This window comes from Zingiber officinale, chromosome 5A (assembly GCF_018446385.1).
Source record: "Zingiber officinale cultivar Zhangliang chromosome 5A, Zo_v1.1, whole genome shotgun sequence".
NCBI lineage: Eukaryota > Viridiplantae > Streptophyta > Magnoliopsida > Zingiberales > Zingiberaceae > Zingiber > Zingiber officinale.
In genome coordinates, this window is record NC_055994.1 from 130940769 (window position 1) to 130964694 (window position 23926).

Consider the following 23926-nt stretch of genomic DNA (forward strand, 5'->3'; position numbering starts at 1 on the left):
CATCTCTATTGTAAAGTGCATAAAATTTTTGTGTGATCCTCATGGCTATAGTACCATGGTAAAATATTTAAATTATCATATAGTTATCCGTGATTTGATCCTACGTATTTGTAGAAATTTTCTTTAAATGAAGAACGTAATCAAAGGATGTTCGACTTCTGAATTAGCCGCTGCGCGTACTTTTCGATTTACCCTGATAACTGATAAAAAATTTCTATGAAATCGAGCCGATCACTCTATGAATAATCAATTAGATCAATTGAATTTATCATAAAGATCTCTATGTGACGTGATTTTACTATTGAAATTGTCGAAATCCATCAAAGAATTTATACATGCCTGAAAGCCCCGTTTGATGCTAAAGAAATTGCCAACGGAGTTTTGCTTCGTTGCGTTTCGCCATCACCGAGTAAGATTAAGACCTTGTCACGACCTGCCGTCATCCCAGACACAAAAGCAGTAGGGATCCTCTGGTCCACAAATTACGGATCAAGAGATGGTCCACTGATGAAGACCCTTGATTTGGATGGACCCCACTTATTTAAAAATAGGGTCTATCTAAATCAAAAATCTTCATATAGTAAATGATATCCGTAATTTACATACTGAAAAATTTACTCTCGGCACAAAAGACCTTGTCGTGATCTGCCATCGTGCTGGGCGTAATCGTGATCTGCCATCGTCCCCAAGCCGAAGACCTTATCACGATCTGTGGCTGATGTTGGGTCCGAACGTATTTGGGGGCAGTCCTCAGTTTTTGGCCGGTAGATAAATAAGGGGTAAAAAAATAATGTTTTTTTTTTCTCATTATTAATGCATGTTGTTGGTGTAAGCCTTCCTATTTTTAATTAATGATATCAGGTAGAAATTAATGCAATGTTTTAAGTCAATTCATGCATATTGAAAGTAGGCTTAATGGTTCAAGACGGACTAAATTTGATCAAATAGATCAAATTTATTTTTATAAATCAGATTAGATCAAATGTATCATAATTGTTCAAATAGATCTTGATTTGATTAATAATTTCGAGTTAGAATTAAAAGGATTTTAGGTTAAATAATAACAATTGAATATCTCAATTAGATCAGTTCTAAGAAGGATAAGGAACTAAACTAATACTTAAATCTGATTTCTTAATCGATCCATGATCAATCAACTAGAACCTTCAAAATAAAAAAAAAATTATTTACTTATGGATTATGTGTATTTTTATAAGTATATATATGAATTGAATTAAATTGTTTTGTTACTAGTTTATACTGATATTATTATTTTTAATTTCAGATGTCAAGGATGATATACACAATGACCCATCGTGATGTGCAACAGAATGAGCTGATAGAGGAGATTGAGTATGACCTAATTTACAAACTCAGAGGATATATTGGACGGATCGATCGACTGTTCTGGAAGTTCGAGTAGGAAGAGTTTCCAATCTCGACAATTATAGGATCTAGGCTTTGATTCAATCATTGTCAGGGCATCCCAAGGTGGTAGCACACCATATATGGGAGGTGCTTTGAAGGTTTCATCTCATATGCAAAATAGTGTGTAAAGCTACTTCACCATGAGTATCCAGAAGATGATCCTAAAGAGTTTGAGAAGATCAAGATGATAATCCTGAAGAATCTAAGGAGGATCTAGAAGAAGATTCCGTTGGACCAATGCAAGTGAGAAGAGATGAATCACGTAATTTTAAAAACTTAATCTTTATAGTTTTAAAATCAAGTACGAGGCGGAATTAAAATTAAACGAAGTAAGAAAACAAAAACACATGTTTAGTTACTTGGTTCGGAGCCTTTGGCATCCTACTCCAAGACTTAGGTTTCTTTGACACATTGATGGGCAATCCACTAAATTCTCTATTGGTAAACTCCCGGTAGAATAATCGAATACAAGAATGAAAGAAGTGTAACAACTCTACACTTTTTTATGCAATAATTAAATTAACTGAAAAAATAAAGTTACCCAACACGAAGATGAAATTTTTGGTTGAGCTAGGGTATCGGTGTTGGTCCATCTGCAGTAGTTAGGTGTAGTGGAGTTGCACCACAGCAGTAGTGTGAAGACGATGTAATAGGATGATCGTGGAAGCTCGTAGGAAAATTGTGTATTAGATATCTCTTTGTGCTAGCCGAATAGTGTTTTTAAAGGGTATTGGAGGCACCTCCAACCTCATCCGAGGCACCTCCAACTTCAAGGTTTATCTCGAAAACTTCGGCTTCGATCAACTCCAATGCCTACGATTTTTATCCGCGTGAGGGCCCCTCTAAGTGCTCCAAGGAACCTATAATGTACCTCCAATGTGCGTCTTATTACGCCCCCAGAGGAGTCCCTGCCCGGCAAACGAATATCATCTCCCCTATAACGGTGACAATTGACACTTGGATACATTGCCATATGACTGTTGAATAATAATATATACAACCCCACATGGTTAGAAAATAAACACAGCCACACAGTTGTATATGCATCCCACATTACTGGAAATAATCACAACCACGCAGTTATATAAACATCCAACATGAATGTACTAAAAACACATTGAAAGATAAAAGAAAAACCCATAAACCAAAAACAACATACTACACCGACTAGACTTTTACACAACTATAACAAGGCAAATACAAGACACCGCATAGCAAAACTCTAAAATAAAATCGAATTATATAATGTCAAGTCCATAAATTCGAAATGTAAGTAAAGCAGGAAACAAAACCAGAAATTGTCCTAGGATGTGACGTGGGATCGGTAGATAGGATACTCTAAGTGACTCCACGATCATCTACCTGCTATATGAGGGAAAAGATAATACACAAATAAGGTGGTGAGTACAGGTCACTCAACGAGTAATAGACAAGATAGTGCATGGTCTATATAAAACATTGAGATCAAAATATACAGTCTCAGTAGGGAAATAAGAATATGATCATACATAATTATAACTGACATAATAAATGCACATAACCATAACTGACATAATAAATGCATGTACCTAATCTGGAAACAACACATACGATATAATGATCAGTATACTTACTAGGGATTATCAACAGATTTGCTCACAATACTTGAGTAATATAATCGACAGCATATACATGTACGATAAATGAACATGTATAAAGCATGATAACCATATACAACAATCATATCTCAAACATGTGTAATAATCACAAGCAAATACAAACGGAATAAGTAGAGATGGTGATGCCCAGCTCTCTCACGATCATTCGGCATCCATCTGGTAGCATGCTCACGAAACCTTCACTGTCATAGTGATGGCAATCCACTGCTCTTGCCCGCCGGAGAGTTGCACGCCTCGCTATCCCACAGTCGGCGATGCGATAGTGATGTAAAAAGGGACAACGCAAAAAAAAGAAGTTGGCACTCTCGTCTGAGGTTGGAGAAGGGCCGGTGGCGATTGGATCTGCGTTGACGAGATCGGGATGTGGCGACGATGATGAATAGGAAGTGGAAGGAGAGATCAAGTGAGGGAGAGGGCTATGCGAGAAATCGGGGAGAGGAAATGATGAGAGGAATTTATCTCTTATATTAATACAACTTAGGTCAAATAATTAAACCTTAAGTTCCTTTCTCAATCAACTCCCACTTAAATGGTTAATCTAAATAGACTTTTTCTAAGCCTAATATATCTATCCTCTCAAAACTTATCATCTAAGCTCGGAATAAATCCCAAAATTTTTTTAAAAATTCTTTAAAAAAATCTAATAAAGTTATTTCTCAAATAACTTAATATTTAATTATTGTATCTTACACCTCCAGTGCACTCCAGGGCACTTTCCCATAGTGAAACTTTATATGCAAACTTTATCTCTAAGAGGGCGCCTTCAACCTATCCAGGGCACCTACCACGCAGCTCCGAGGTGCCTCCAGTCAACTCTGAGACACCTCAAGCATTGTTCATCCGAGACTTAACTTTTTCACTTCACTCTTGCAATACATGTTAGTCCAAATAACAAATATACTCTGTAAAACAGAGTTTGCATAATAAAATTAAGTGATTATTAATTAGATCATGTCTTTCCAAGATCAAAATCTAGTCATGGTTTCAACTTAGATATCTAAAATGACTTTAACTTTGACCGCACCTATGTCCCACTGGGACTCATCATTATTGAATTACTCTCCTCTAGAGCCTTACTTTACTAGCCATTTACAGTCACTTGACTTACCTTTTGACCCATCGGGTCTTCTTGCCAGCTGTCAAGTCCACAAACTCAACTGGACTTTAGCAGTTGTCAGGTCCTGCAGACCCAGCTGGACTTTTAATCAAATATCAGGTCACACCTTTTTTTTATCTAGACTTTATGCCATTTATCAGGTCTTCAAATCTAATTGGATTTCAGCTTGATGTTAGGTCCTTTAGACCCGTTAATTCTCGCACACTCAGTAAAGAGGCTAGATAAATATAACATCTAAATTTAATCCATTTGTCATTCATCAAAATCTGAGTTTGACCAGATTCAACTATAGATCAAATGGAGAATCCTGAAACTGTTCTACTTAAGATTTCCCTAATCAAGTCCTGGATAAATGGGATGGTACTGACCACTACACTAATATTTTTACTAGTAGGAGTGGTCTTAACTTATTATAGTGTTGTTGTTGTCATTATGTACAAACAGTATTAGCTCATTAAGTTCAATAAAATCATGTAGTAAAAACTATTATTATGTACAAATATTACTACTTTATGAAATATTATGTTATGTGTTAACAAAGATCATGGCTACTTAAAATATTATAGTTGAATTCAATAAAGGAAAGAAATTATATAGGGATAACTATAAAATATGACACCTCAAGATATAATATGTTCTCAAAGAACAAGAAATCTAGAGGTCCTAAATCAGTTTATGGAAGAACCTACTGATGGTTCTATTGCATAGCATAAAACGTGATCTTGATGCCTATAAGACATGGAAGAAAAGAGACTCCACTATTAACGGAATATTGATTAGTTCAATAATAGAGGACCTAGTATTTAAATATGAGTCATTACCATCAACTCATGTTGTCTACGTTCCCTAAGAGAAAAGTATAGTGGAGTTAGTTTAACAAGTTTCGTCAACTGACAATCAAGTTTGATAGTTGCAAAAAGTGTTTAAATGTGACCATGACCTAACATCTGAGGGAAATGACAAATATGATTCAAGATTTAAAGGATGCTAGTCATGAGTTGGCTAATGAACAACAAGTTTAGGCAGTTATTCCTTCTCTTCCTAATTCTTGAGATACGATGAAATATAATCTAACTTACAATGAAAGTATCAAGACTTTCACTGATGTCTCACGCTATGTTAAACTGGAGCCTGAGAGAATAGAATTCGTAAGGATTTCTAGATAAACTTTTATAGTTGAAGGTTCTGTTGGAGCATCTAGTTTCAAGAATAAGAAAAGATAGTTTAAGAAATGAAAGAGAAAGGGAAAAGAAGCAAGTGTTGCTGCTAGGCAAGACCCAATTAAGAAGAAAGGAAAGAAGCATGGAAAGAAACTTCAAACTAATCTGACTTGCTATAATTGTGGCAAGAATGACCACTTTATTGGGGAATGCACTGAGCCAAAAAAGGTAAATCCATATTTATCTTCTTTCCATGAGCATTATGTTGCTAGTTCAGTGTTGTTTGTTGATTCTTAGCCTTTGTGGATTATAGATTTCGGAGAAACAAATCATAAAGCTCATGATCAAACTACATACGTGGAGTACTGTAGGGTATTAATTGACAACAAATAGATATATGTGGGAAACAATGCAATGATTGAAGTCAAAAGAGTTGACACTTGCAAACTCAACTTACGTGGTCGACGTACCTTATTTCTACATGATATCTTATATGCTCCTGAGATTCGACGGAATCTAGTTTTCGTTATTAATCTTCTTGATTTTAGTTATTGTATAAACTTTTACAATCGTTGTGCGAAACTAAGAATTAACTCTGTATTAATAGAATATGGTTATATATCGAACGGTTTCATGATTCTTGATGTAGAACTAGATATTAATTATGATAATAATATTTGTTTTTCAAATATTACTCTTACTAGCGATGTTGATGTAGATGATGAAATTTGGTGTGCTAGATTAGGATATATATAACAAGAATAAATGAATAGATTAGTTAAATAGGGTCTGCTCTGTATTCAAGCTAAAGTTAACTTATCTATATGTGAGCATTATCTTGCTGAAAAAGTAACTAGAAAATCATTTGGTAAGAGTATTAGGGTTGAGTCACCATTACAATTAATTCATTGAGATATTTATGGTCCAATAAATGTGAAGGCTATACATGAAAGTTCTTATTTTATTACATTTATTAATAACTTCATATATTTGATCACGTGTATTTGATTTCTTATAAATCTGAGGTATTAGATTGCTTCAATCGTTATTTGAACGAAGTAGAGAATTAATTAAAACGTAAGGTTAAGACCGTTGGAGCAATCGCAATGGTCTGTGCGACCATGTGTTTTGATGTTTGAGCAAAGAGTTTAAGTTAGAATTACCCTCGTTATTTGATATATGTATGTGAGTGTGCAGGTTTGCAGGATACACATATGACTCAGCTTGATGGCTTTGGATCCATGAATGATGGAGCATCCGAGGGACTATGGACAAGACAACAAGGACAATGGTCGACGGAAGCGACTTCGAGGCATACATGAAGGATGACATTGGGAACGAGCCGCGGCTTGAATGCATCCGAGGGATGAGAGCCAAAGGAAGTAGCCTTGAAGACAAGAGATTAAGGTTGTAAAGAAAAGTCAAGTGAGTCATGCAAATCAACCAATAAAATTTAGTAGTCCATCCTTTGACCGCAAAGTGCGGTCTAGAGGATCTTGCCTGTTGTGCAAGAAGCCGTCTGATTGAGAAGGTTCCTGAAGCATCTAAAAATTATTAAGAACAGTGAAAGTCCTATTACACTATACTGTGACAATTAAGTTGTTATAGCTTTTTCCAAGAATCCCGAATATCACAACTAGGGTAAGCACATATAAATTAAGTATAATTTTATAAGAGATATTATTGACAAGAAAAAATAATAATTATTGAGTATATCCTTATACGTGTTATGCTTGCTGATCTAAAGAGTACTCATTTCAAGGACAATTGAACTCTTTGGGACTTTGTAAAATGTAACATTGTAATATACCAAAAATGTAGATAAAGATGTAAATAATTAAAATTTTGACATAATTAAAGTATTTTAAGGAAAATAAATATATTTTAGTGGATAATTTATCAGTAAATAAGATTATATAAATTTTTGAAATTTATTAGAATTTTTATGAATTTTATATGAGTCATTTTAGATTTTTCAGAGATAAAGGGATAAGATAAAAAACCTGTTTAGAAATATCTATTTAAAGTGGGAGTTGATTAAAGTTATTAACCTAAGATTTTAATTAAAAACCTAAGTTTACATTTCATCTTCGTCACTTCTCTTCTCCTCGCGCATGGGCTAGCGCAGCACTGCTTCTCGCCACAGCAGTTGTCTCGCACATCGCAAGCCCCACCACCGACGCCACATTTCCCTCATCGCTACCCACTGACCGACCATCTCCCTCCTTCCCAAAGGCTAGCCTCCGCACCTCTCCTCTCCTCCCCATCCCTCGTCACTGCAACCCGATCGACGACATCGACTGCTCCAGCATCAATGATTGGAGCACATCTCGAGGACTAGCCAGCGACATAGAAGACGTCAGCCATCCCGAGAGCCATGGAGCTTTCTCTCTCTCAACACTACCCCAACTGCATTTGCAAGTGCGCACGCCCTGCCGGACACTCATCGACTGGCCACGACCATCGGCATCGCGCTCCTTTTTTCCTTTCTCTATTTGTGTCCTACTCTGATCTAGCCGTCATCACCTCCTTCCCCACTCTGCCGCGGGTTGCTGCTGCCCTAGATCGATGACACCTACTATGGCGTAGGCCAGAACCTCCAAGGAGAACTGGTCACCAAGGGGTCTTGTTGCCAGTGATCACACTCAAGGGGTCGACGGTTTTAACAATCTTTGGCCACAAATTTCGACGGCCATTGCTCTGACCCTAACCTCCACCACAACCTGACCAAGATATAAGTGGAGAAGAAGAAGAAGAAGAAGAAGAAGACATGTTCTTTTCATATTATGTTTTTTTGTTGTTCCTTAAATTCATGCATGTTTAGTTCCCTTGTAGACCGGTTTTGAGGATTTTAGGAGGCCATGGAATCCTCATGTTTTGGGAACCTTGTGAGTTTGTTAGTTTCGATTTTATCAGTTTTCCATGTCATGAAATCCTCCTTATTGATGATACCTTTGAAGGTCAAGATAGGTTCGACTCCTAGAAATTTTGGTACCATAAAATTGAATCCATGTTTGTGATTACTTTGTGTCATGTGTAGGTTCGGATTGTAGGGATTAAGTTTCCATGAAACTAACCATCTTGTGCTTAGGATATATGTAAATTTTTGGAATTTAGTTTTGTTATGCTTTTGTTTATTTTTGCTTCTTATCATGCTACTAATAAGTCACATGTTAATATTACGAATTTCGGATGTTTGGTTCTAATTATGCCCATGTTTCTTCTTGCTCCTCATCATGTTAACTTAATGAGTCACATGTTAATTCTATGTATTTCAGACTTTTGGGGTTTATATGCACTCAATTATGTTTTGACAACTTAGTATGTTAGATTAGTAAGTTATTTTAAGGACATGCATGTTATGAAATTGATAGTAATATGCATGTGTAATGTGATTCCAATTTGTAACTAATACCATGTGAAGTTATAAGTAGTTCTCTTTATGAAGACAGTTTAAGAACCATGTATGTATACTTGTGATGTATGATATGAGAGAGTTATATGGATAACTAGAGGAACACGTGCATGTGTGGTGACAGTACAGGATTGATGCCTTGGGAAAAGCTTCGGGGAGAGCCTTTCCAAAATGAATGATGGTGCAATGCATTGGTTTCTACTAGTGTGAGTTGTATCATAAGTCATATGCTTGTTACACAACTAATTACATGATCACGGACCAAATGAATGTGCTCTAATGATAGTTACCACACTTGCGTTATGTTCGTCCCTTATTAAATTATGCATATGTTTTCCTTTCTGTAAAGTATGTTTATACTCCATGCTTCCTAATTTTGTTTTGCTTATGTTATGCTCTTGTTAGGTTTTAGATCTTTGCATTAGTAATTGCTTTAGATTATATTTTTATCATGCTCATGTTATGCTTTAATTATGCAATTATTTATGTGGGGGCGAAAAGTATGTTAACGTTTATGTTTGGCAAGAGTATGTTCACGATTATACTCTCCTTATGTTTATGCAAAGCAAGTAGTAGGTTTCCCGATAGAACGCATGGATATAAAAATTAATTAATACATAGTATGGTTTGAATTTGTTAAGTCTCTCGACTCATAGATTTTAACTATTTCAGGTAATGAGACGACTGAGGCAGAAGACGTTGACAAGTGAGTCGACTAGGGATAATAGCAGTACAACCTGAAGACCTTCTAATTTGATCTCTGCATTAGTTGGATATGTTAGAGTGTATACTAAAAGCCTAACTTTTGTATAAACATTTATTTAAATATAAAGAATCACAATGGTCAAATACTTACATTTATTTGTTAAGTGTAGTTGTTCAATTAATTTATATTGTAGATAATATGGTGTGTGGTGTCATACACAGAAGATCATGTTATTAGTTCTTTATAAATTATAAACAGTTGCTCACGATTAAGATGAAAAGCAACAAACCATTGGAATAGTCGTAGTGTAATTAGGTATTAGTTTATCTTAACTAATAAATTACACTAGTACACTCTAAGTGTATTGAGTAGGAAAAGAACTAAACATTAGTTATTATGGAAGTGTGTGCTCTTAATCTTAATACAATAACAAACACATATATTTAGTATTTATTTATTTGACTTATCAATGAGTGAGATTTAGCTCGATAAATCAATAAGCCCGATAAGTTGGAAAATGATATTACTTATAGTGTGTGTTGTTGATTATAGAAGGAAACTGTGTCCTAGTAATCTAGGTTGAGAATGTCCCCAAGAGGAGCTCATAAGGATTGTCATGTTAAACCCTGCAGGTGGACTTAGTCCGACATGACGATGAGGTTGAGTGGTACTACTCTTGTACTAAGATATTAATTAAGTGAGTTGTCAGTAACTCATTTAATTAGTGGACATTCGACATCTTAAACACAGGGGGACTAACATACTCATAATAAGAAGGAGCCCAAAATGTAATTTGGGATTGATGCAGTAGTTCAATAATAATTCTTTAGTGGTATGAATTATTATTGATGAAGTTAAGTTGTGTGTTCGGGGCGAACACGGGAAGTTTAATTTCATCAGGAGACCAAAATCAATTCCTCCTCTCGGTCCCTATCGTAGCTTCTTCTATATAGAGAATTATACCCACCTATACCCACATTCTTACCCATCCTAATGGGGACGACCAAGCTAGCTTGAAACCCAAGCTAGGACCGGCCAAGATCAAAAGGATTGAGCCAAGTTAATTGGCCGGCCATGGCTTGGAGTCTAAGCTTGATTGGCCGGCCATATTAAAAGAAATTTTATTTTTATTTAAATTTTTTCTTAATGTGGATATCATGGTTTTAAAAGATAGTTTAAAATTTAGATCTTTCCTTTTATAGTTTTTTTACAAAAGATTAAGAAAAGATTTGAAATTTTTCCTTATTTGTAGATTGAAAGATGGATTTTAATTTTAAGAAAACTTTTCTTTTTTAACTATGTTCATGATTTAAAAGAGAGTTTAAAAAAATTAAATATTCCCTTTTATAAGTTTCTATAAAATATTAAAAAAAGATATGATATCTTTCCTTATTTGTAGATTGAAAGGATATTTTAATTTTTAGAGATAACTTTCCTTTTTGGAAATCATCTACATGTTTAAAAGAAAGATTTTAATTTATAAAATTTTCTTTTTACAAACACTATGAAGGGAAAATTATTGGAGAAATTTTTTATAAATTTCAGGAAACAAATTAGGAAGTTTTAATTCTTGTGTTAATTAAAACTCTCCTTGTTTTGGAGATTAAAGTGGTCGACCATGTTGTTTAAGAAAAGAGAAATTGATTTTAAATCAATTAAATTTTCTTTTTCATGGCAAAAGAATTAAGGAAGTTTTTATTTAAATTTCCTTATTTGCCAAGACCAAGGATTATAAAAGAGGGGGTAGAGGTGTCTTCATGGCTAACGACTCTATTCTATTTTCTTCCTCTCTTTTCCTCCTTGGTGTGGCCGACCCTAGGGTCTCTTCTCCTTCTCTTCTCTTCCTCCTTTGTGGCCGGCGACATCAACACAAGAGAAGTCCATGGTGGTCGGTTCTAGCTAGGAGAAGAAGGAGAGAAAGGAGGCTTTGTTTCTAGCATTTCTTGGAGCTTGGTGGTGGTGGCCGAACCTCACATCTCTTGGAGTTTATGTGGTGGCCGAATCTTGCTTGGAGAAGAAGGTGGCTTAGGTGGATTCTCATCTCGGTAGATCGTTGCCCACACAACGTCCGGGATAAGAAGAGGAATACGGTAGAAGATCAAGAGGTTATTTGCTAACAAAGAAAGGTATAACTAGTAATTATTTTTCGTATCATACTAGTTTTCTTTGTATAGTTATTTTTGGAAATATCAAACACAAAAGGCATATGATTCTAGAGTTTTCGAATTTATTTTTTGAGTTTGTGTTTTCTTTATTTTTCGAATTTGTGATTCGATTGTTCTTTTTGGTTAACCTAAAGTTATTTAAGGAAATTAAATATTAGCTTTCCTTAAAAGGCTTTGTCTAGACGGTAGTGGTTGCTCTCATATCCAAGAAGGTCATGTGCCTCGCCATGCAGTCCTGGAAGCCAATTTTGGAAATTAATATTTAATGGAATTAATAACATAGGTGGATTTGGATCAATAGTGTTAAGTTCCGCTTGCGATCCAAATCTAAATCATCAAGAGCAGATAAGTTAAATTTGGAATCAATGATGTTAAGTTCCGTCTGTGATTCCTAATTCAATTTCTAAAGAACACAATAGGTTATTTAGGAAAGGTTCGACACTTGTACAAAATTTTTGTACAGTAGAACCGGTACGGTCTTCCTAGGACTAACCAATAGGATATTTCCTTTTGTAGAATAAATGCTGGAGTTATATGTCCAGTACCTAATGCACCTAGTAGTTAAATGTTTTAATGACTACCTAAGTAGCTCAACTAAATCAAGAGTATGTTATGGTTATAAGTGCATTTATGATTCGGGACAACCACAAAAAAAAATTGGGACGTTTTAAACACTTTGTAAATACATGAAAATGTCATGATCTATAATGTATATGTTATATTTTAAATAAAAGTCTCGGTGAGCATGTTGGCAGATTGAGATTGGTTCACTCACATGGACAATCATATATATTTGTTAAATATAAATAGAGGTAAGACCGTTACTTATGGGACAACTTATGTAGCTGTGAATAGAGACATACTCATAAGTTAAGGTCGCCTTGATAATTGTATCAAGATGAGATTATTTATATGTTAACAATGATTGAAGTAAATGAACACATCATTTACTGAAACTGCTTTAGGCCATATTGGAATTCATATATTAGATTAGGTTGGCAAAAGGTGATTGTGCTCGCCCCAGCGCTCTTGTCAATCCGTCTCAGAGCCAACATGGAGGAAGTAAATTACGGATGACTACTAGCCCTTGGAATAGTGACTGGCGCATGAGACATATGTTGGATTCAGGATTAGACATTAAGTATGCCTAGATCAAAATTTGTACGATGTTAAATTTTGAGAAAAATATGTACTCTTTTTTGTAAAGAGAAAAACATTGTAACATGTGATTTATACCACATGTGCTATGACGACAATAAGTGTAGTAGAAGAATGGATCCATTCTTTTCTATTATATGAGACTCTTGAGATTATAAGTTAATATTAATCTTACCCTAAATGACTGTTTAGCTGTCGACTTGAAGTTCTAATCAATGTCTTTACTTTAGCATATTTTCTATTGGCCATAGATGATTCGGTCTATCGAGCATAACTAGAAAAATGACTTATTAGAATGAATAGATTTTAATTAAAAAGGAAGATTAAAATAAATTTACATATTTGACATTTATTCACTGGTCGACCAGTTGTATTTTTTTGTTGTGTATTTAAAATATGATTATTAATAATTATATTGATTGGAGATGTTGAACATGCTCTCGACATAATAGTCATTATGAGGGATTAGATATATATACATATTGATGTAAATAGAGATGTTGAACATGCTCTCGACATAATAGTCATTATGAGAGATTAGATGTCCCTCGGGGCGGTGCGATGGTTAAGGTATGGGGTGTTGCCACATGAGGTCTTGGGGTCGAAACTCGGCATGACCGAGAATAACCTCCCCCATGTCTTGGCCATTTGCACTAATGGCTAGTAGCCACCCGTGATTTACCTCCTCCGTGTTGGCTTAGGGACGGGTTGGTGGGGACGTTGGGGGCGAGCGAATCACCTTTTTGCCACATTATGAGAGATTAGATATATACATATTGATGTAAATAATTTGGAGTAAAGGCAAAATATTAATGTCTCAAATTCGTTCCATCGAACAGTTAAGTGTAATAACTTTCTTAACGGTAACTGCTCAATGTGTTTGCTGTCGCATGAATTATTTTTTCCTTAAGTATGAATTAAATGTTTTAATTTAACCTTTGTGACTATCCGCTTTTATTTTTCAGGATCTTTGTAATAATTTGTCTTTGTGGTTTAACTTAGACGAGTAGGAGTAGAAGGTGTTGGCATTTCTATTGTGCATGAAACTTGAAGTTATTGTTGCGTGCAATAACGTAACTGTCGTTATTGTGTCCAAGCTATAAACTGAAAACTAGACCGGATGTATGAAGGATCGGCGATGAAGAACATTCAAGGTGAAAGAGAAATTTGGTTTATGAACTAAGGAGGACTTTTCGATTTCGTATTGTGATTGTCCTTTCGACAACAAGGGAGAAGATCAAACGGGAAAAGATTTATGAACACCCACCTACACTAAGTGTTTACGGTTTTATGAATCATGCATTTCAAGTTACATATAGTTCATAAATAATAGTGATGATCCATGTTATAACAATTAGGAAGCACGTTAAAAATAATAACAATTTTAGAAAAGAAAATATACCGAGGCGTGATCGAAATGTTCTTTTGATCCTTTTTTTTATTTTTGCCTTTAAACATTAAGGATGGGCCCAATGCTTAGTCGCCCGTCTTCAATCTGTCAGCTATCCCGTTGGAGAGGCAGTAAGCAGTGGCCTGGATGGTGATCATGGGATTGATCCCGACTGCAGTGGGGAGCACACTCGCATCGCACACAAACAACCCTTCTGCCTCCCAACTCTCCCCTCTCTCATCCACGCCGCCGGCCTCCTCACTGGCTCCCATCCTGCAGCTCCCCATCTGATGGGCCGAGCAGTACAAGCTCCACATGTCGCTCTTGGACAGCGGACCGCTCGCTATGGCAACCCCATCCAAGAACTCCTCGAGATCCTCTTCGCTGACACCTCTGCACTTGAGCCTCTGGCCGTCGCTCCGGTGAGTCCCCACCTCCACAGCTCCGGCAGCCACCAGGATTCGCAGCGCTCTTCGAAGTCCCTCCTTCAGGTTCTCCTTGTCCGCAGGACTCATGCGGTAGTTTATTCTCCCTTCGCTCTCGATTCGCCCTGAACCTTGGTCTCTGACCAATGCAAATAGGTGCGCCGTTCGACTGTACCTTAGCATAGCCTCCTTCATGGCTTGCCCGGACACCCATGGAAATAGGGAGGCGAACGACGCCGGACCCAGTGCTGGCGTCTCTATGATCGAACCGTATGGAGAGTTGGAATTCCCTGAAGTTTCCACTTTGTGCAGCGACGTGATGATCCCTCCTTCGAAATTCTTGCCTTTCAGAGCTGATGTGGGTTCTGGGAAGTATCCCCAAGCAAAAGCCACTGGGTGTAGGTGTAGGTTCTTGCCGATGTTGGGGTTCTTGAGCCCGCTGGCAATCATCAGTGGCGGTGTTAGGAGAGACCCACAGGCAGAAATAGTTGCCTTTGCTTCGATCCTTAACCGCTTCGTGATGGACTTGTTTGAGGATCTTGCTATCAATCCTAAGCATTTCTTCTTCCTGTTGTTGTTGTCGTCGTTGCCCTGCTTGTTCTTCTCTTCCAGCACAAATCTCTCCGCCTTGCATGAAGTAATGATCACTGCACCGGAGTTGACTGAATCAACCAGCCAAGTGGTGTCTGTGCCTCGTTTGTCCCCGGCCCTGCACCCGTAGCAGCAAGAGCCACAAAAGTGGCTCTCTGAAGAATTTCTTGGCACTGTGATTGCTTCGAGGCCCAAATTCTCACATCCCTTGCGAAGAACTTGGTTTTGGAAACCTTCTCTGGTGCAGTTTTCGGTGACTCCAAGCTTTTCCCAGACTGTATCCACTGCCGAGGCATACTCTGGAGTCTGAAAGAGTGAGAGATGGTGTTCAGTTGCCCACTCCTTGAGGATAAAATCAGGCGTCCTAATGCAAGCAGACCAATTTACAGCTGAGCCACCGCCGGCTGTGGCTCCGGCCAAGATCATCATCTTCCCGTCGGAGCTGCTGAGAATTCCACCTGATTCATACAGTTGGTCCATTGAAGGAGCTTCAAGGCCAGTATAATCTTCTGCTGTGAAGTAGTTTCCCTTCTCAATCACTACAACCTTGTGGCCGGAGCGTGCAAGCACTGCGGCAGCAACTCCACCACCACAGCCTGATCCAACTACGACCACATCACACTTGATGTGGTAGCTATTTTCTTGATGGTTTTCGGTTACTGCCAGGCCTTTGACGCGAAGAGACTGGAGGAAGGAGGAATCTGTCATGTCCTTGGTTTCTATGATGCCTTTGTCAAGAGGTCTTTCATCTCCTTCAGACCTCAATGGTGGTTTCTCCTCAGATGGCTTCCTGTATCCAATTGCACTCCATGCTCGATTCTCCGACTCTTCATTAGTCTGCACAAAAATTAGCTTAATGTTCAAACACTCTGTAATTTGAATTTTTGAAAATTTTCAAACTCTCTATGGTATCAGACCATGTTTCTAACTCTCTATGGTATCAGACCATGTTTCTTTTGTCAGTATTACAATTATCAGCTTTGTGGGACAAATTTATGGCCATCAACTTGGTAGTCCAGGACAATGACAGCATTAAATTCAGCAGCTTTGCTTGGCTGGCATTTGGATCATTCTCAAGCAATCATGTGACAGGGAAAGCTAATTATACGCAAGTTCATGGAAATGATTGATGGTTGAAAACGGTTACCTCGCTCTAAAAGGAAGAGAATGATTGATTGATTCAACTTCACAGGAAACGCCATCACTGAGCACTAAATGATACCACATGATATCCTTCTAGGCCATAAATTTTTTTTCACTTTACAGTAAGGGTACGTTTATGCCTAACTAAAAGTAATATTTTTCAGTAGAACCATGAACATAGAAAGTATGGAATTCATAAGCAGTTGCAAAAAGAATTACCGTGGAGTAAAAGACGAAGAAAGATAGGACTTTGACGAAAAGAAAGATCGTCCGGACATGTACAAAAGTCTTCTCTCTGCTCCATCTCCTCAAAGCTTCTTCCCTCTTGGCCACGGCCATGTCTGGGAACTTGTTGATGAACGGAAACCTACCAGACAAACAGAGGGACCCACAAAGGACGAGTGTTCCAAGCCTTGTAGCAAGGAGCCACATGACCAATTTAACCAGAAAAAGGACCTCCTTTTGACCCCTCTTTGCTGCCAGCTCTGCGACCTGTGCGGTAAGAGTAAATGCTGTGATTCAAGCAAGATCTACAGGACGTCCAAGGACACGTATAGCACTGTTTCTAGATTTAACACTTTGCACAAATCCAAGAGGAACAATGCTTAGATGAAGGATTTCGAGAGCTATTACAACCTATTCCGTCAAGTAAAAAAATGTCATAACCAATTAAAGAAAGTGGGGAGCATTTTGGATGAATCTGAGATCCCCAAAAAATTCAAGAGAGACCAGCGAAATCAGCCATGGAGAAAGGGGCGATTGGAGGAATCAAGGGTCGCCTACCTCATCGGGCACAGGGGCATCGGAGCCAGAGGCGAGGAAGAAGGCCTCGAGCGATTTGTCGGCGGGAAGCTCCTCCTTGCCGCAGAGATTGGTCTTCTCCAAGGGAAGAGAGGGGATGAAGGCCTCGCACATGGCCGCCAGCGACCGCATCTGGGCGGCGGAGAAACCATGAGTATAGCCTTCCTTATCCCGCGTCCGCCCGCCCCGCAGCAGAGGGTGGCCTTGATGCGCCGTGTCCGCCATGGCAACACTGAAAGGGAAAAGAATTCAAATGACTTTTGTGTTGAGCCTCGTCGATGGCGCTGAATCTGGTGTCCATTTAGAGAAGATGAACCCTGTAGGTCGGTTAATATAATATTAAAAATATTTTACGGCAAAAATCATATTTCGATTTTTTTTTAATATCCAAATTACATAAATTATTTTTTAATTATTCAATATATATCGATTTTTTTTTTAAATATCAACACAAAATACAAATAATTAAATTATAAAAAAAATTCACATATTGTAATTTCATAATTAAACCATCCGTCGTGAAATTATGATTAGGAGTTTCTGATTAAAAATTCATTATGAGTTTTAGTTTTAATAAATCAATGAATGATTTTTTTTTAATTGACAGTTAAGTTAAAATAAATAAATTAATCAATATGAAATTATGATTAAGTCTCTCCAGTGATGAAAATCATAAACTACGATCTAGAGAGACTGCTTGATTTAATAATTATTTAGTTTCAGAGAATATTTATTCATAGTCTTTATACTGTCTAATTATAATTCTGCCTTTAGTTTTTTAATAGAGCAATTTTATTTTAATTTTGTTCTGATACGGGATATTTCAAAAAAAATAATATGTCATTTGTTAATTAATAAAAATAAAGTGGATAATATTGAGGTTCAATATTTAATATCTACTATAATAAATATTTTTTAAAACATCCCCAAATTTCTATTTTTTTTAATTGATGATCGATATTATATTATATTATATTATATTATATAAGTAAAAAAAATCTATGCACTTTGAAAAAAAAATTAAATTTAGAAAAAAAACAACCATCTAGAAAATAATTAATAAAATATTTTTACTTATTTTTACTATTTGTAATTTAAAATTAGTCATTCCCTTTTATAATTTAAATAAAAATAAAGTACAAAAGGAAACATCGGCAATCAAGAAAGAAAACCTCTTTTTTTTCCAAAAAGAAAGAACTTTAATTGACAAATTAATTAGAATAAAATGTTTCATAAGGTATAATATTTAGAAGTGCAATAAGAATGAATATATAGATTACATCTTTTAAATTGATTTGTATGTATTTGTTATCACGACAAAAACTTAAATAATTAAATTATGATTTTATTAAAATAAAATAAATTAATAACTAAATTGGTACGGCAATCGTCAAGATGCCTTATCAAGTAAGTTTACATGCATTCTGATTAATTCTATTTTATGGCAACAAACTCTTCAACGTAGCAAGGTTGCTAAAAACATGTTGAATGGTCCCTATGCCCTTTAACAAAAACTTAAATAATTAAATTATGATTTTATTAAAATAATATAAATTAATAAATAAATTGGTACGGCAACCGTCGAGATGCCTTATCAAGTAAGTTTACATGCATTCTGATTAATTCTATTTTTATGGCAACAAACCCTTCAACGTAGCAAGGTTGCTAAAAACACGTTGAATGGTCCCTATGCCCTTTAATTTTTTCATTCAACTTTGAAAATATCTACTCCGTATTAAAATTAAAATTCTCTTTTATTAATTTATCATAATTTCCTTACAAAATTTCAAATTTCATCGGAAACTTAATTTTTATTTCACAATTTCTCTCGCAATCACATTTCCATAATATCAAAATTACATATCTAATTTTTATATTTATCAAAAATACATAATTATTTTTCATTGTATTTATCATTTATCAATAGTTGACTGTGGAATGAAAGTTGAATATGTCAGCGAGATCATGATTACAGGATAATACAAAAAGTCCAATTAACTTGGTTTAAAGTATTTTTTTTAAGATACATAAAGTTATCAACGAATTCATTAAGTTTGTGTTCACCTATAGGCAAACCATCAACATGACATCTACTCGATATTAGAAGTGAGCAAAAGATTAGTTAAATTAAATTAATCGATCGAACTAACTGAATTTGAAAGTTCCATTTAGTTAATTCAGAAATTTAAATTTTTTTAGTGAAATATTAATTTTTTCCCCAATTTATTCAATTCATCTATTTGAAAATTCACATTGATTGCTATATCTTAATCGGACCAAAGCAAATTACCTAATATTAATCAATTGATTGATGTTATCAATAGATTGATTGATTAATTTGGTAATCAACTAAATTAAACGATTTTATATTAGTTTGGTAATTTCAGTTTTAATTTTGATTACTCACCCCCTACTCGATATTGTGTCAAAGTGATATGACTCTGATATGAAAATCAGAAGGAGAGAAAGAGTTTGAGAAAATAAATCTATAAAGAACAAATAAGTTTTTTCCAAAAGTAAATATAACCAAAGTAATATATAAATTAAATAGAAGTCATTTCTTTTTTAAAAATTGAAATTAATCAAAATGAACTAGGTGCCCATATAACCATGAGATTTTTTTTTTTATTAATCTAGCTAGACATTCAATTTGTGTCAGTTGTTCTTGAAGGTGGGCCCTACTCTCTCCCACACCAAGTAAATCAAGGAAATAAAGTGACTCCTAACATTTTACATGGCATCCCAGTTTCACGAGTTGTTCGAGTGTTGCATGCGTTTGAAAATACATTGCATGTGTTTCGAACCCTTATTACTTGAAAAAAAACATCCTATTGCTTTGACACCACACGTTGTCCCTTAGGCTTGATATACTGAAATGTGAAAAATCTTCTGTCATCTATGCTTCAATAACTAACAAGAAATAAGGCATGTGATGCCCTAAATACAGGGCACTCACTAAAAAAAAAAAAAACCAACATTAGAGATGAAATTTTTCATCGCTATTCCATCGCAAAATAAGATTAGCGACTGATTAATAGCGTCGTTATGATTTTTATCGTTGACTGTATTTAGAGACGGAATATAAATTTTCGTCATTAATTAGAGACAAATCATAAATTCCGTCTCTAAATTTAGAGACTGAAGTATGTAACCATCGCTATTTATGTTAACGGTGTTAGTTCGATAATAACGACGGAAAATTAATAACCTGTCACTAACTAGAGATGATTTTTTTTAAATGTTTGGTCACAATGCATTTTGTTTGCACGTTCAGGATAGCGACGGAATATAGTATTCATAGCGACGGAATACTAAAGTTCCGTCGCTATATAGCGATAGAATATACTATTCTGTCATAAGATATCATGATTAGGTAATTTCTGGGAAAGAGCAGTGACGAAATATTAATATTCCGTCGCTATACTAAAATATCGTCGCAAAATATCGTGTTTCCAGGTAATTTCTGGGACAGGGTAGCGACGGAATATTAATATTCCGTCGCTAAATTGAGGAAATTTCAATAGCAACAATCTGTTTTTGCATTTATCCTTGTTTACATTCCATATCAATATAACCCATCACATGTGATGATTTTCAAATAACACAATACATTCACAATTAAACAAACACATTCACAATTAAACAAACCAACACCAAATAACATCTAAATGTAAATATCCAACCATAAACATAATACTACTTCTCTATTAACAATAATCCAAGCACAAAACTACAATTAAATATCCAAACATCTCCAACGACATCTAAATGTATAGTATTATAACATAATCAACATTTAAAAATACAATACAACACCTCCTAATAAAGAAAATCAATCCAAATCTAGCTAGTAGTAATAAAACAAAGAACAAACTAATACACAATTATGAATAGCATATTAAATTTAATAATATAAAATCATTTTACATATCTAAATGCTAGTTTGGATATCTGTTAATGGTATTGTATAAAATAGATATCAAAGTTTCTGAAAAGATATAATGTAGCATTAGAGATAGTTTCATTATATTAGTGAACAAAAAAAAATAACAAAGTTAAATGTCAAGACACCTATGGCAATCTACTGATAGGGGGGTTATTAGGGTCCTAAGGGTTATTAGGGTTTTGAGTCTCTTGAGAGGTAAAATGATGTGGCGTTGCACTCATCTGAGCCAAGAAGGCCTACATATCCCACCCAATTTGCACAAGATCCATTCGGGCTTGTTGCTCTGTTAGAAAATCTCTTCAGGCTCGAGAGTCTTCAAATCTGCGTTTTCTTGCTCTAAGGCATCTACTCTAGTAGATGATTTGGATGCGTTAGATGATGTGCTGGGACGACCCCTGACCTTAGAAACCATCTTCTAATCATATACGACTCTTGCATGGGACCCAAGACCATAGAGGGTGGAGGTCTTTTTCCTTCTACTGACCACATCATAATAAATTTTATTTAACTGGTCATTGGGTAAAGTATGCTCCTCACCTCCCTCTAAACTAGGCTGAGATGCCTGTGCAACTCAAGCAACAATATGTTCCTATTTATATTAAAAAAATATTCAAGTAAGATATTTATTAAAATGATAGGTCATCATTGTTAATAGTTAAATACATACAACTGTATATTCTTACGTCTAATGTCGATGATCGACTATCTATAAAGTTACTGTAAGGGAACTAGGGCGCTAAATACATGAAAGCGCAGTGGAAAATATCTAGTTCCTCTCTAGATGATCCATGCGAAAGGAAACCATATATAAGTTTCTAGATGAAATAGGGAGTTATACCTTTATTGTATGCACACAATCTCCCGACAGCTAAGATCTCAGTACAATCACGCATCCGTGCCTCTAACGGTTCCACACGAACAAGCCTTCATTTGTCTCACAAACTCACAAAATGGAGAAGGCAACCACTTAAGGTTGTGCTAGCAACCAAGATAGGAGGTTTCGGCCAAGAGAAGGAAGGTGGAAGAAGAAGACTAAAAGTTTTTCCATCTTATGAAAATTTTATCGATAAATCATATTTATATCCATCTCATGAATACCAAAGGGTTTTGCCTTTTGGTCTTCCAATCTAATGGTTCAAAATTGACCATTTAATCGAATGGTTCAAAATTGACCATTCATCTTCCTAGTTGAATTCAAGTTCACCCAATGAGTTTAACTCATTGAACCATCACCCGATGAGTCTAACTCATTGAACCATATCAATCCAAATTGGCTTCATGAACATCAATCCAAATTGGCTCTATGAATCTAATTTGAATTAGACTTAATCTAATAATTGGATCTAATTGAGTCTAACTCAATGAGTCTAATTCGGATTAGATTTAATCCAATGATCCATCATATGAACTTATCTCCAAATCAACTTGTTCTTTGTATGTGACCCAATAGGTTCTCGTAACGTTGGCAATATATCCAAATCAACATTTGAGATATATAAACAATGAGTGACATCTAGCAAGACATCATTGCTACCCAAGTGACGAGAATGTCTAGACCCAACTTAACCTGTCACGCCCCCAGAAGAGTCCCTGTCCGAGAAAATTTCGGCAGCATCTCCCCTGTACGGCGGACAATCAAAAATTTTCTACAAGCACTAAATACTCAGCCACAGGCGGCTGGAATCATAACAATAATAAAAATCAATCACCACGCAGTTTATATATATATTCAGCCTCTGGCTGACACAACCACGCAGTAATAATACTCTGACTCAAAAACCACCCTACTCAACTACACTCGTAAAGCTCAAAACTGACGAACTCACCTCTTCTGCCATCCAGGCAGGCATGTAGTAGAATAAAAACCAAATCCAAATCCATCGATATAATAAAATCTATATCATGTCCATAAGCAAATAAATCCAGAACATAACGAGTTCAAACAGTCTAGAACAGAAAGAAACCAAAGAAAACCAAACATATCCTGGAGGTCTGCAGGACCAGCACTACGTGCAGTGAGGACTGGAACTCCCTCCTGACAGCATCAACCTGAAAATATCAACAATGGAGGCGGGGTGAGTCCAACACTCAGCAGGTACAGTTGATATGCAAAGTAAAGAAACAACACCTAGCACTAATCATGCGTACAGTCTCCTGATAAGAAAGATAAGAATGCATCTGAAATAAACAGGAGAATACTGTACTAACCAGGTCCTGAGTATAAGGTCAAACAGTCCAAGGAATAAGGAAATCCTGTATGCATGTCAAACATAGGTATCCAAACAATATGCAGCATATAAATGCAGCAAACACAAACACAAGCAATAAATGCATCATGCATATGATGCCAATGATGCGTCCTGGTCACCCCTGACGCCAGTCGATCATCTCATACAAAAGTGATGCCGAGTGGCTAGGGCTGTGACAACCGTGCACTCTGTCATCACTACTCCTGAGTGACCGAGTGGACGGATGCTGTCAGAGTACACCTATCCTCCTACCCGAAATCATAAATGGGGGAGCGCAATGCTCTCATCTCCCGGTACACAATGACGGGGAGGAATCCCTGCCGGATAACACGTTGTGTCACACTACCCATGAGCGGACCAACGGTGCCTAACAGAGTCCCTGCTGCAACACACTCAGCCTGAATCGACCACTAACCCATGAGTGGTGGTGTGTGCAGATCCATGTAACTGCGCTCAACAATAATGGAGCGGACTATCGCTCAGCATGCAATCATGCAAATGGTGCATGGCACTAACCACAAGAATATCCTGACCTAATCCACATATATATAAAAATGCATCATAGGTCAACGAA

At 36.2% G+C, this 23926-nt stretch overlaps 1 protein-coding gene across 1 annotated transcript; it reads right to left on the minus strand.

Annotated features, from left to right (window-relative positions):
- Positions 1–14130: 14130 nt before the first annotated feature.
- Positions 14131–17434, minus strand: LOC121981820 (long-chain-alcohol oxidase FAO2-like). Its single transcript, XM_042534565.1, has 3 exons — positions 17140–17434; positions 16576–16848; positions 14131–16050 (listed from the first exon to the last, which is right to left on the minus strand). Exons 1-3 carry the CDS (start codon positions 17380–17382, stop codon positions 14284–14286), a joined length of 2283 nt encoding a protein of 760 aa, XP_042390499.1. The 5' UTR covers positions 17383–17434; the 3' UTR covers positions 14131–14283.
- Positions 17435–23926: the final 6492 nt, after the last annotated feature.